At 36.6% G+C, this 14,400-nt stretch overlaps 1 protein-coding gene across 18 annotated transcripts in view; it reads right to left on the minus strand.

Moving 5' to 3' along the window:
• Window positions 1-14,400, minus strand: part of MYCBP2 (MYC binding protein 2) — a 274,498-nt gene that overhangs the window by 233,445 nt on the left and 26,653 nt on the right. For 17 of the 18 annotated variants that reach the window (XM_032277408.1, XM_032277409.1, XM_032277423.1 and 14 more), the window contains exons 2-3: window positions 12,612-12,687; window positions 3,642-3,857 (exon numbers count right to left, since the gene is read on the minus strand). In XM_032277408.1, the coding sequence (XP_032133299.1) occupies window positions 3,642-3,857; window positions 12,612-12,687 (292 nt within the window). Of the gene's footprint in view, window positions 1-3,641; window positions 3,858-12,611; window positions 12,688-14,400 lie in introns of those variants that run through there. The other variant, XM_032277427.1, reaches the window with a different exon arrangement.

Here is a 14,400-nt window from a genome sequence, read left to right on the forward strand (position 1 = left end):
CACAAGACTATGCTTTCTTGAAGGCAGGAATTAAATCTCATTCTTCTGCTCTCAGGACCTAATTCAATGCTGCCTACAAATTCAAAAAGAATATACTGAATTAAGAAATAAATGATCCTATGTAAGTCTAAATCTTTTAGTAATATGGCATGACTGGCTTCAAATGGGTTCAGATGGGAAGTATGAATTCTAAGTGTTATTATTTAAAAATTATGCTCCAGGCTGTAATCCCAGTACTTTAGGAGGCTGAGGTGGACAGACTGCTTGATCTTAGGAGTTCGAGATCAGCCTGGGCAACATGGCAAAACCCCATCCCTACTAAAAATACAAAACGTAGCCTGGGGTATTGGCAAACGCCTGCAGTCCCAGCCACTCGGGAGGTTGAGATGGGAGGACTGCTTGAGCCAAGGAGGCAAAAGTTGTAGTGAGCTGAGATCACACCACTGCACTCCAGCCTCGGTGACACAGCCAGACCCCGTCTCAAAATCAAAATCAAAATAATACAAATTATGTAGCTATAAAATCTGTAAAGTTTTAGAGGATCTAGATTTTAGTGACAGTTTGAGCTGGGTAAAAAACTTAATATAGAATCATTCAGGAAATAGAAAGCTCCTTTAAATATATCAATGATTACTGACCCGCAAAACACAAAAACAAAAGCAAAAGCAAAAAAAAAAAAGGTGACAAACAAGGTCTATATAACAGTCAAACTCAATTACTAATAACTGAATTTTAAAGTTCAAGAATGGGAAAAATAAAACTGTATTTCAACAACAGATAAAAACTGTTTTAATCATGTAAAAAAAAAAAAAAAGAGTAAGAGAGGCAAAAACCTCAGGGGAGAAGAAAAGGGATAACCAAATGCTTAGGAGGAGCAACAGAGGAATAAAGAAAAGGATTAAACTAGGATAAAAGACAGCAGCATGTGAGGCTGAGGCACAGAGATGGTCAAAAGGAAAAGAAAAATGCCAACATTTCCCAATTGCCTTCAAATCCCATTACCTCAAACCTTAAAAGACTAATTTCATCCTCACTGTCAATCCTTCATGTCCTGGAAATGACTGCCAAAAAATATCACTCAAAAGTTTTACTCCCCACCCATAGTATCTGCTTGCCTCTGCACAGAGGCATCTCATCACTTCTTCCTCTCTCCATCTCTCATTCATCAGGTGATTGCACTGATTCTCTAGAAGTCATTTGCTTGCATAATTTTTTAAATAAACTGAAGAGTTTCTTGACAAGTAACTCAAATTCATTTACACCTACACATTTTCTTGTCTGCACCTAACCTGACACTTATAACTATATATATAATTTACTGAGTACTTTTTTCTGCCAGGTACTGTTCTCTCAAGCACTCAACATCCATTAATTCATTTAAATTGTCACTACAACCCTATGAGGTAGATGCAACCCCAATTTATAGATGACAAAATTGAGGCATGGGTATGTCAAATAACTTCCAGTGTCACATAGCTAGTGATTTTACTAGTCTTTGAGCCCCAGCAGTTTGGCTCCATAACTCATGTTAATCCTGTTTGCAGAGAGGTCAGTACTTGGCGGGAAATTCAGTATTAATCACTTGGGCTGTCTGATCTTCTTTTAATTTTCTTTGAAAGATCCCTGATTGACTCTGTTAATTATGCAGCAAAAGGTCATCTTAAGAATGCCTACTCATTTTTCCTAATGTTTTAAAACAGTCTAAGAATCCATTGTTCTTGTTTATGCAATTTAATTTGAACTACAGTTTACTATTTAAAATCTGCATACCTACGTAAAAAATTTATCCAGGCTTGTTTTCTCTCACAATACTGAACTTAAATAGCACAATTACTATAATACAGTGTGACTCACCCATACATAGAATTGGTATTCTAACTAAAAAGTAAATTATACAAGTCCTGCAGCCTTACACACTAACTTAATTGTGTTTTTAATCTCAATATCTCCTAGTTAAGCATAAGAAATTACAATTAGAGACTATAAGTTCTACCTAGAGGGGCTCCCATAGAAAAGATAAACATGTTTGTTTTAAAGAAAGAAGCTATTAGAGAAGGTGCAGTTAGGATACTGCCGATAAAGGAAATAAGAAAAAGAAAAGGGAGCCACTCTAAAACAGGAGGAAAAAGGACATCCGAAGATGGCTGATCAAGAAGCTGAGTAAGTTCACAAAACCTTATTATTACTCTATGAAATATGAAGCAAGCCATCTGCTGAGAATAAGGTGAGAAGAACCTGACAATATGATTAAGGATAGTGGTGCACCTAGGAATACCCACCACAAAATGTGCAAGAGAACTCAGACCAGGTTCCATTTATGCTGCTATTTCCAAGTCACAAAAAATATCTATGCAATCCCTTGTGCATATGTGTAGTTATCAAGGCATAATTTTAAGGTATCAGCTTAGTAAAAAGGCAATAGCACATAAATCATGTATAATTTAAAAATCATTTTGAGTATGTCTCTGTTTAGAAAAAGCAGTATGTAGAAGTCATATAAAAGCACCATTTAAAAATGTCTATTATTTTCACCTATTTTTTTTTTGTTATAAATATTAACTATGTCTACTATATAGGAAAAAATATAGAAAACAACCTTCTAGTCTTAAATATACCAATACTTACACAGAACAGAGTACACTGAGAATAGTTCTGCAACACACATTTCTTTTTGTTTTGTTTTGTTTTTCGGAGACAGTCTCACTCTGTTGCCCAGGCTGCAGTGCAATGGCATGCTCTTGGTTCACTGCAACCTCCACCTTCAGGGTTCAAGCAACTCTCCTGCCTCACCATCTGAGTAGCTGGGACTACAGGTGCCTGCCACCATGCCTAGATAATTTTTGAATTTTTAGTAGAGATGAGCTTTTACCATTGGTCAGGCTGGTCTCAAACTTCTGACCTGAGGTGATCCACCCACCTCAGCCTCCCAAAGTGCTGGGATTACAGGTGTGAGCCACCACGCCTTGCCTACAATACACATTTCTATTATAGAAATACCAACTAGCATATATGCTTCTGGTAAATCAGGGAGTAATATCAAAATAATACAGAAGTTAAGTTGGTTTGTATGTGATTTTTTTTTCCTAATTAAGGGAAGTCACAATATCAAGAGTACAATTCTAAGCTTAGGCAAAAAAGGACAAGGCTTTCAGCCCAGCTACTGCACAGCTATGAGTCTTTGCACTTCTATTTCAAGAAAAATAAAAATGTATACCTGCATCCCAAGCATGGAGTACCTCCCAGCTTTCCAGGGCTCTTGGCTTTCTCTTGTGCCCAGCTTATTCTCAGCCCACTGGCTCAGAGCTCTCCTTCCATCGGCCATGGCTCAATGCCTCTACTTACCAGCATTTCTACCCTACTGCTTTTGTACATTTTTAACTGCCTCTGTAACAGACTCCAACACAATGATCTCCCTTCCTAGGCTTTCCAGTGACTTATCAATTACCGGCTTTGTTAGCCCCTCATTATAAAGTTGTACAATTTTCCTTTACTGCTCCAAATCTACTTTTGCCCATAAGCTGTGTTATTCTTAGTGCACAATTTTACATAAAGCAAGATACTTTAGCAATGCATATATATGTATTGTAGCCAAAATACCTGCAGGTTATACATCTAAATATTAATAGAACTCAGTGGTTTACCTTTGGAAGTTTGATAGGGGGCTCTTTGGATTCCTCTTCTTCATCACTATCTGATTCTCCACTCTGCACAGAGTTCTTAGATGCAGCTGCCAATGATATTTCCTTTTTCTGCCATTCCAGAACGCAATGACGTACATTACAGTAAATATTGAAAGCAGAAGGATTGCTATGTAGTTTGATATCTGGTATGATTACTGTATTCTCCAAGTTTTCAGACTGAAATACGAAATAGAATATTTCAATTGCACACTCTTTTCCATTATCAATTCCCATTTTAAATAAAAGTAAAGATCAGACAGGCTAACTGACTTGCAGAAGACACATGAAGTAAAAAACAGAGACAGTCTAACTCTATGGACTCAACTTCTAGTCCCCTTTTTTATACCTTGCTATTTTTTGAGTAACGCATCAATAACCAACCAATCTGACAAGGGCTTAAAAAGGATAGGCAAAAATCTTAGAAATATTCCTATATCTCCATGACAGGAATAGGGCCAACAAAGCTTAACTGCTAGAGTTCTGTATCAAAGGAAATTCATTTGATGTCCTCCTAAGGGACGTCATATATACTGCAGAGTCTCAATGAACTACTACAAATGTTAGATTGCATTTTGAATGCTTTTAAAAGTAGATATAGAAGTTTATACAGAAATTAGAACCCCCCCCAAAAAATAAAACTCATTAATTTTCATCAACTCATTTCATTCTCATTCAAATAACTGTAATGCCAAGTAAATTGTAGACTATGGACATATGCTTCCCTAAGCTCTCGCTCACCTATCAGTATTGATAAAGGCTAAGAATCATATGCTTGGTAATTTTTTAAGACTAAACAATTTCTCTTTTATGCCCAATATTTTATTCATCAGACAGCAACTACAATTTCAAGATCAATATTTACATTATAAAGAGCTGTTTTAAGACATTTTACAAATTCAAGTTCCAATAATTAGATCATGTCCAGGAAGTATCTAAGATAAACAAAATGATACCTCAAATACTAAAAACACTTGGTCCCAAAATTCAACTCCTCTTCCATAAAGAATTGGAAAAAACAAAACAAAACAAAATACTCTTGTTAAATAGAAATATATTAAAGCTAAATGGGCATGATATATACTTATGAGTACATGCGTAAGAGATATTATAAATATCTTTTATCCAAATATTCAGAAATATTACAAATATTACCAATTCAAATCCAACAATATATAAAAAAGTAATACATTATGAACAACTGAGGTTTAAGCCAAGGACAATGTTGGTATAACACTGGAAAAGCAATCAGTGTAAAAAAAAATTTAGAAATTTAAGAGAAAAAATATAAGATACTGCAAACAAACACAGAAAAATAATTTGACAAAAATCTAGTATCAATTCATGATAGAAAAAAAAAAGTCTAAGTTAGGAATAGAAGGGAATTTCCTCAACTTGATAAAGGGTAGCTATAAAATAACTGTTGCTAATTTGGTAATAGATTGAATACTTTCCCACTAAGATTGTGATCCAGGCAAATTAGGTCTACTCTCAGCAACTCGGCAACAACATACTGGATATCCTTTCCAGTGCAATAAGCCAAGGAAAAAAGGCAAGAAGTATTTTCTAGAAAAGAAATATTTTTACTTGTAAAAAAAAAAAATGTAGAGAATCTTAATGAATCTGCAAAAAAGCCTGCAGAAATAGTATGCAGATTTAACAAAATCACAGGATATAAGATTATTATATACAAATGAGTAGTATATCCACATACTGGGAATGAACAATTGAAAAATGTAATTTTAAAAATAACCACATTAAAGTCACAGGCTGGGAGAAAATATCTGCAAACCACATATCCAACAAACGTTGAATATTCAGAATATATAAATAATTCTCAAAAGTCAACAGTAAAAACAAACAAGGAATCCAATTAGCAAATGGGCAAAAGATAGGAATAAACACATCTGTGAAGATACACAAACGGCAAATGAGCACATGAAAAGAATTTCACTTTTACACTGTTGGTGGGAGTGTAAATTAGTTCAACCATTGTTCGAGACAGTGTGGTGATTCCTCAAGGACCTGGAAAGAGAAATTCCATTTGACCCAGCAATCCCATTACTGGGTATATATCCAAAGGATTATAAATCATTCTATTATAAAGACACATGCACCCATATGTTCATTGCAGCGCTGTTTACAATAGCAAAGACCTGGGACCAACCCAAATGCCCATTGATGATAGACCGGACAAGGAAAATGTGGCACATATACACCATGGAATATTATGCAGCCATAAAAAATAATGAGTTTGTGGCCTTTGTAGGGACATGGATGAATCTGGAAACCATCATTCTCAGCAAACTGACAAATGAACAGAAAATCAAACACCGCATGTTCTCACTCATAGGCAGGTGTTGAACAATGAGAACTCATGGACACAGGGAGGGAAGCATCACACATTGAGGTCTGCTGTGGGGAACTAGGGGAGGGACAGTGTCGGGTAGGGAGGTTGGGGAGGGATAGCATAGGGAGAAATGCCAGATACAGGTGGCGGGGGAAAGGAGGTAGCAAGCCATGTTGCCATGTGTGTGCCTATGCAGCAATCCTGCATGATTTGCACATGTAGCCCCAGAATCTAAAGTACAATAATGTTTTAAAACCCATAAAATAAATGGAATGAAATCGCAAAATAGTTGAATGGGAGTAAAACCAAATCAATAAAAAAAAAAAAAAAAAGAAAAGAATTTCAACATCATTAGCTACTAGGAAAATGCAAATTAAAATGAGATATAGTACACACCTATCAGAATGGCTAAAATAAATAGTGACAATACCAAATGTTGATGAGGATGAGGAGAAACTGGGTCACTTATATGATGCTGATGGTCATGTAAAATGGTATAGCCACTCTGGAAGAAAGTACAGCAATGTCTTACAAAACTAAACATGTGCTTACCACATAACCCAGCAACTGGTCATCTACACCAGAGAAATAAAAACATGTTCACACAAAAACCAGTACATGAATGTTTATAACAGCTTTCTTTTAAAAAACGACAAAAGCTAGAAACAACCGAGATATCTTTTAATGGGTAAGTGGGTAAACAAGCCATGAAATGCTTACTCAGCAAAGAACAAACAATATGCAACAATGTGTGTGAATCTCAAAGACATTTTGCCAAGTAGGGAAAAAAAAAGGCAATCCTAAATAATTATATACTACACAATTCCACTGAATAACGTTGTTAAACTGGCAAAATTATAAATGCTGAGCAGATCAGTAGTTGCCAGAAGCTAATGAGGGGGTGAGGCAGGAAGATACCTGTGGCTATAAAGGATATCACAGAGAATCCCTGTGATGGAATTGCTGTCTATCTAGACTGTAGTAAGAGTCACATGAAACTACACATGTGATAAAATTGCACAGACTTAGGTGCACACAACACATACACACTGCATTCACATTGAAATCATCTCAAAACAAAATAAATTTTCAAAAATAACTGCATTTACAATAACATCAAAAATGTAAAATAATTGTAAATAAATGTAATAAAATATGTGTAAGTCCTACACACTGAAAACTAAAAAGTGTTGCTGAGTGAAATGTAAAGACTTAAAAAAAAAAATGGAGATATATACCATGTTCATGGATTGGAAGATTCAATATCATTAAAATGGCAATTCTTTCCCCAAAAGCAGGCCACAGAATAGGAGAAATTTATTTGGAATGCAGATATCAGACAAAAGACTTGTATTTAGAATATATGAGAAACTCTGTCAATTCAATAATAATAAGACAAACAATCACAAAAATAAGGAAGCAAGATCTGAACAGATATTTCACACCAAAAAAACAGGAATGGCAAAAGGTACATGGAAAGATTTCACATCATTGATTATTAAAGAAAAGCAGGCTAAAACCACAATAGGAAACTCCTAGATTGACCAAAATTTACAAATGTGTTTTGCTACTACCATGTGTTTGCAAAGATGTGAAGTAACTGGATTGGTCATATACTACTGGTGGGACTACAGTCTGAAGCAACCACTTTGGAAAAGAGTTTTTTGGTTTCTTAAAAAGCTAAACATATATTTACTGTACCACCTCGGAGGAAAAGGTTAACGATGCAGACATGATTGCCTACTCCTTATATTTCCCCAAAGAAACCATGATTGACCCTTGGCCAACCCTGGGGAATGTAGATGTTTAGAGTTTTCTTTGTGGTAGTGATTGATGATTTTGTTTTAAACGCATGGAGCAATGGGCCATGTCTCCTGTCCTGTCAGACTGTTCTGCATGTACAAAAACCAAGCTTTATGATGTGTACCTGAGTTTCACTTACCATGTCTGATTGCTTAACAGGATATGTCTATGTGACCTAACCCGAAAAGTCTTGAATCCTAAGACTCACATGAACAGAAACAATACATACATTTCATTGTAGTTTACAGCTAGAGAGAAAGCATGTCCTGTGTGCTCAGCCAAGGAAGAACTAGGAAGCCTATGCCATAACTCCCTATACATCGCAAACACATATCTTTTTCCTGCTGCTTGCTCTGTATCCTTTGTTGTAATAAATCTTAGCCATGAGCATAAATTGCTTGTGAGACTTATGAGTCCTTCTGGCAAATCAAAGGAAAAACTAACTCCACTCCTTGGTATTCATCCAAGAAAAATGAACACACACAGACATATACACACACATATGTGTATATATATATATGTATATAAAATCAGCATTATGCTGAGGGAAAGACACCAGATTAAAAAAAAAAAAGAGTACTCACAAAATGATCACATTTATATGAAGGTTTAGAAAATAAAAACTAATCTACAGTGACAAAAAATATATTTGTGGTTGTCTACAGCAAGAGGTACAAGGAGGGATGGAATCAGCAGAGGATAAGAAAACCAGCCAAGAGTGGTGGCTCACACCTGTAATCCTAGGACTTTGGGAGGCAGAGGTGAGTGGATCACTTGAGGTCAGGAGTTTGAGACCAGCCTGGCCAACATGGTGAAATCTCATATCTACTGAAAATATAAAAATTAGCTGGACGTCGTGGCTGGCGCCAGGAGGCTGAGACAGAAGAATTGCTTGAACACAGGAGGTAGAGGCTGCAGTGAGCCAAGATCACACACCACTGCACTCCAGCCTGGGCAACAAAGTGAGACTCTGTCTCACAAAAAAAAAAAAAAAAAAAAAAAAAGAAAAGAAAGGAAAAAACAAATTCCTGGAGATGATGGAAACGTTCTGAACTTTGACTGCAGTAGTGCTTTTATGCATGAATGTTAACTTTCAAAACTCACTGAACTGCAAACTTTAAAGCTCTATGTCAGGCTCAGCTACTCAGAAGCCTGATCTAAGGCAGACACATTTGGGATCAGAATGTTGAGGAAGGTTTCTCAGTAATGAATTTTATTTCTCCTGTAAGAAAGTGAAATCATATGCTAGAGGGTAGAATTTATCAGAGGTTTGAGGAGCATGGCAAAGATCTGAAATAATCACAGAAGAAAAGAGAACTATTTGACCAGAAAAAATGACAGTCTGCCTATGGTCTACTTGAGATTGATGATCATGAATGTGTACTGTTATCAATTAAATCTTTTATCGCTGTCTTTGGCAGCACATGGAACTCACCTTCAGGGAGGGACAAAACAGCTGGATTCACACAAGACTGAGTTTTGTCAGATTAATGCAACAAATATACAAGGCAGATACAGTAGGTAAAAGCCTCCAAAAACATCTACACCCTAATTCCCCAGAACCCAGGTGAATGCTACCTTACCTGGCAAAAGGGACTCTGCATATGTGATTAATCTACGGATTTTGAAATGTACAGATTATATGGATGGGCCAATGTAATCACAAGGGTCCTTACAAGTGAAAGAGGGAGGCTGGATAGTGAGAGAAGGAGATAAAACAACAGAAAACTATCAGTGGTGATTGGCTGAGTTTTCTTATGCAGCATCACTGATAGTTTTCTTAGTAGCTTCTATTATAGAAACTGGAAAGGCAAAAAAAAAAAAACAGATTCCCTCCAGAAGCCTCCAGAAGGAATACAGCCTTGCTGACACCTTGATTTTAGCTCAATGAGATCCATTTTGGACTTCAGATTTCCAGAACTGTAAGATAACTAGTGATATTTTAAACCACCAAGTTTGTGTAATTTGTTACAGACTAACAGTTTTTCTAAAAAGAAAAGACTGTGGTATCTAACCTGGGAAAAATGGAAATTAAATAAAAGAGATGACTGATGGATGAGGAGAATAGACGGGTCGATGACAGCCATACAGAATATAAAGTAGTACAGCCAAATGGCATTTTAAAAATAACTTTTAAAAAGAGGGTATATGAAAAATAATCTGGTAAAAGTAATACAGGTCAAGGAGACTAACAACACCATTTTACTACTTTATATGCTCGTCATGAGCAAAAAGTGCCTCTTACTCATCTTTGTATCCCAAACATCCAGCATAATGCCTGCATATACTCAGCATGCAATTAATGTTTGAGAAATAAATGAATCAACTTATTTATATCATTGTTATCCCAAGCTACTCCTAAAAAGAAGATATAAAACTGCTGAGGGCAAGAGGAAAAAAATTCAATTACTAAGGGCACAAAGCTAGTTGGAGACCGAATTGAAGGAAATGAAAGACTTGACTTCTTCTCACCTCTTCCTGGATACCCTATGCTACCACTTCAGGAAAGTCAGCAAAGAAACCTTAAAAAAAAACTTAAAAGAGGTCCCCAGTGCAGTGGCTCACGACTGTAATCCCAGCACTTTGGGAAGTTGAGGTGGGCAGATCATGAGGTCAGGAGTTGGAGACTTGCCTGACCAATATGGTGAAACCTTGTCTCTGCTAAAAATAGAAAAATTAGCCGCACATGTAAACCCAGCTACTCAGGAGGCTGAGCAAAGATAATCTCTTGAATCAGGAAGGCAGAGGCTGCAGGGAGCCAAGACTACACCAATGCACTCCAGCCTGGGCAACAAAGCAAGACTTTGTCTCAAAATAAGACAAAACAAAACTTAAAAGATCTTCAAGATTTCCATACTGTGATTTACACATAGCACCAAATAGTTGGAAAGGGACAGAGGTTGGAAATCTGAATGATTTTGTTAGAGGTTTTCTGTATATTAAGAATGCACTCCACTTCCCTCCACTATCCCAGAAACAGAAGTAAGAAGAGATATAGTGAACAGACGTTACTTTTCTGCTCCTCCGGAAACACTTTCCTTAGGATAACTACTTCTCTCCCATTCCATGTGGCCTACTCACCAGGGTGCTGACCTACTACCCATTTCAGGGTTTAAAATATAACTCAGTCTAGCCAAAGTATCCCATATCTCTGTGGCCAAAGTAAATGATGCAGGTAAACCAAAAATACTACCCGAGACTTTCTGCTATGACTAGTAGAAGAGACTGCCTCTTGCTCAGAGCAAATGGAGTTGGAGCTGCCAGCAGCCTCACCCCTTAGTCACATGTAATAAGTCCACACACAGAGGAAGGCAGAAACAAGAGCTGAAAATAAGGGTTTGATATTATTACTATTATTTCTATTATTATTTGAGATGTAGTCTTGCTCTGTCGCCAGGGTGGAGTGCAGCGTCGTGATCTCGGCTCACTGCAACCTCCGCCTTCCAGGTTGAAGCAATTCTCCTGCCTCAGCCTCCTGAGTAGCTGGAACTACAGCCACGCGCCACCACGACCAGCTAAGTTTTGTATTTTTGGTAGAGATGGGGTTTCACCATGTTGGCTAGGATGGTCTCGATCTCTTGACCTAATAGATTTGCCCGCCTCGGCCTCCCAAAGTGCTGGGGATTACAGGCGTGAGCCACTGTGCCCGTCAGTGACATTATTTAATCCCTGGATCCAGCTGTGTCTCAATATAGAGCCACCAAATAAATGCCACTCCCCAACCTTTCATTTTATTTTAGGTTTGCTACTTTGAAGTAGATTTCTCTCAGTCACAGCAGCAAGAACACTAACTTAAAAGTGTGGGAAACAATTGCCTTTACAGTTGCTATATAGGCCCAGTGAACCTGTTTCTTTAACTCAAAGTAAAGCTGTTCAGAAATCATAGTTATGACTCTTTTCTTCCTTCTGTCTAGATTTCCAATAGATTGTTATATAAAGTAGGCTCTGGTCACTGAAAATGTTTAATTAAAAAAAGATGGATTTTATAGAGATCTCTGCATTAGGTGAAAAAAGATTCTTGGTTTCTAAGGTCTCAGTTAATTCAAATATTCCATATTGGCTTTTCTTTTGCACAGCTACCAATGGTCAAAAGAAGTTCAGAACAATACAGACACACTGAGCTTCCCTAATTCCTGACAAGAAAGGCATATGATGAACCCAAATTCAAGTCCCAATTCACAAGCTAATTTTACTCAAGTTTCTAATACCTGTAGTCAGATTGAAAAAAGAAAACGGAAGTAGGTAAAGATAACAAATAATTTTCAACATCCAGACATTAACTTCCAGCCTACTGGTCAAGAAACACCCAAAAATAGGCCGGGCTCAGTAGCTCATGCCTGCAATCCCAGCACTTTGGGAGGTGGAGGCGAGAGGACTGCTTGAGCTCATGAGTTCAAGACCAGCCTGGGCAATACTGCGAGATCCTGTCTCTACAAAAAATTTAACAATTAGCTGGGTGTGGTGACACGCACTTGCAGCCCCAGCTACTCAGGAGGCTGAGATGGAAGGATCACTTGAGCTCAGGAAACTACTGCCTTCCAGCCTGGGTGACAGAGCTGGACCCTGTTTCAAAAATTTTAAAAAAGGCAAGAAAGAAAGAAATACCCAAAAGAAAGATGAAACTAAAAGTGAAACCAAATCATAAAGGGTTTTTACACAATTAGTTCAGCACATACAAACAAAATGGTTTGTTAATTATACTTTTTAAAAAAATCTTGGCATTTTAATTCAAATCACTATATGAAAAAGTCCTATTCCTTATAAATTACCAGCAGCTTTACCTTGCCTCTTGCCTTCACTTTTGATTTGCTCTTCTGTTTTCTTTTCAACTTCTTCTTATTTAAAATTTTCTTATTCCTACAAGTTAAAAGAAAAATGGAAAAAAAATATATGAATGTTCATGTTAGGACATACAAAGCTATCAAAAAAAGGTATTTCCAAAATAGATATTTGTATCTTTTTCTTGCAAAGTTTCTTTATATGAAATAATATACTTTACCTACACATATAAGATACTAACATATAAAGTAGCTATTGATAAGATAACACAGGGCAGCTAAGCAATATATATTAAATGATAATTAATAAAAAGTTGAACTCTGCAAAAACCTATATAAACATTAAAAAGGCATCAAATGAAGTATTTTATATTTTTTTCCATAGTGGGAATGTCATTCATAAAAATAGAGAAGTCAGAAGGAAGAGTTAGTTTGCTGGAAAAAAGCAATGGGTTTGATTTTAAAGATGTTTGACTTCAAAATACCAAAATGTCAACAGACAAGAGTAACAAGCAGATGAAGATGTTATCCTTGACATTTTCTTCAGTTTCACTCTTGAAATCAAAATAATCATAAAATCTGGTCAATTATATCTCATAAACAGTTCTTGAATCTGTCCACACCCTCTTTACTGCTGCAATGCTAATAACATAGGTTATCACCACCTCATACCCAGACCACTGCAAAAGCTTAACTCATTTCTGCACATCCATACCCTTCAATCCATTCTTCACATAGAAACTAACTCAGCTTTTAAAGACACAAGTCTGAGTGGATAATTCTCCAATTTAAAACTCAGTATCTTCTCAATTCTCTTAAGATAACGTCCAAAAGCACCAACATAGTTTAAAAGATCCTTTTCCTGCCTCATTTTGCATTCTTTTCCACCTGGTTTTTCATACTCCAGCCAGAAGGATATTCTTTCAGTTGTCTGAACCTGTTAAGCTTCATCACAACTTTCACAAAGGTTTTCCCTCTGCTTGAAATTCTCTCCCACATCTTCTCCTGCTAAACACTACTTATCTTTGAGGTCCCAGCATAAGTATCACTTAAGTGTAACTCCCCACACTGGATGAGTTTCCCTAATACACACTCTCAGTCTATCTTATATTTGTGTTTCATTGTGCAGCCAGTAATTGTAATAATGTATGGAACTATTTAATGTATTGCTCTCTTGCCAAGCTATAAGCTCCAACAACAATGGAGAGGCCTTGTCTTTTTTGCATGCTACTATAGCCTTTGTCCAGAAAAGTTCCAAGGATATAGTACTCAGTAACTATTTTAAGAGAAAGCATAACAGAAGGAGAGAGGAAGGGGAGAAATGAGGAAGTTAAGAGCTACAGCTACATATCTGACTCAGGGATTAAAATAAGCAGAGGACTAAGGTATCTATATCTATGGTTTTGATACATAAGGGCATTTAAAGGATATCTAGCCAGAAAGACCCACTAAGGAGTTATGCATGGGATTATTTTGCACAGATTTTAGTGCAAAGGAGATCATGGAAACTATGTATGTGGATAAGATTTCCACAAGATAGTATGCCATAAAAGAGAAAAAGAAAGACTAACAGTGCCAAATGCTAAACATAAATACCTGCTTATAGAATTTACTCAACTACCAGCATTGTGAGGACATGAAGAATGTCTATTTCAACTGTGTACTTTCAGCACCTTCATCAAGATGAAACATCATGGATGGTGAATAAAATCAGATGAACAAATAAATAAATAAAACACAGTAAGTATTCTTCATATACTATTTAGGAAAATGACTTGACTTTACATTAAAA

This window comes from Sapajus apella, unplaced genomic scaffold, assembly GCF_009761245.1.
Source record: "Sapajus apella isolate SASKATOON/1434 unplaced genomic scaffold, GSC_monkey_1.0 scaffold9, whole genome shotgun sequence".
In the NCBI taxonomy this organism is placed as follows: Eukaryota; Metazoa; Chordata; class Mammalia; order Primates; family Cebidae; genus Sapajus; species Sapajus apella.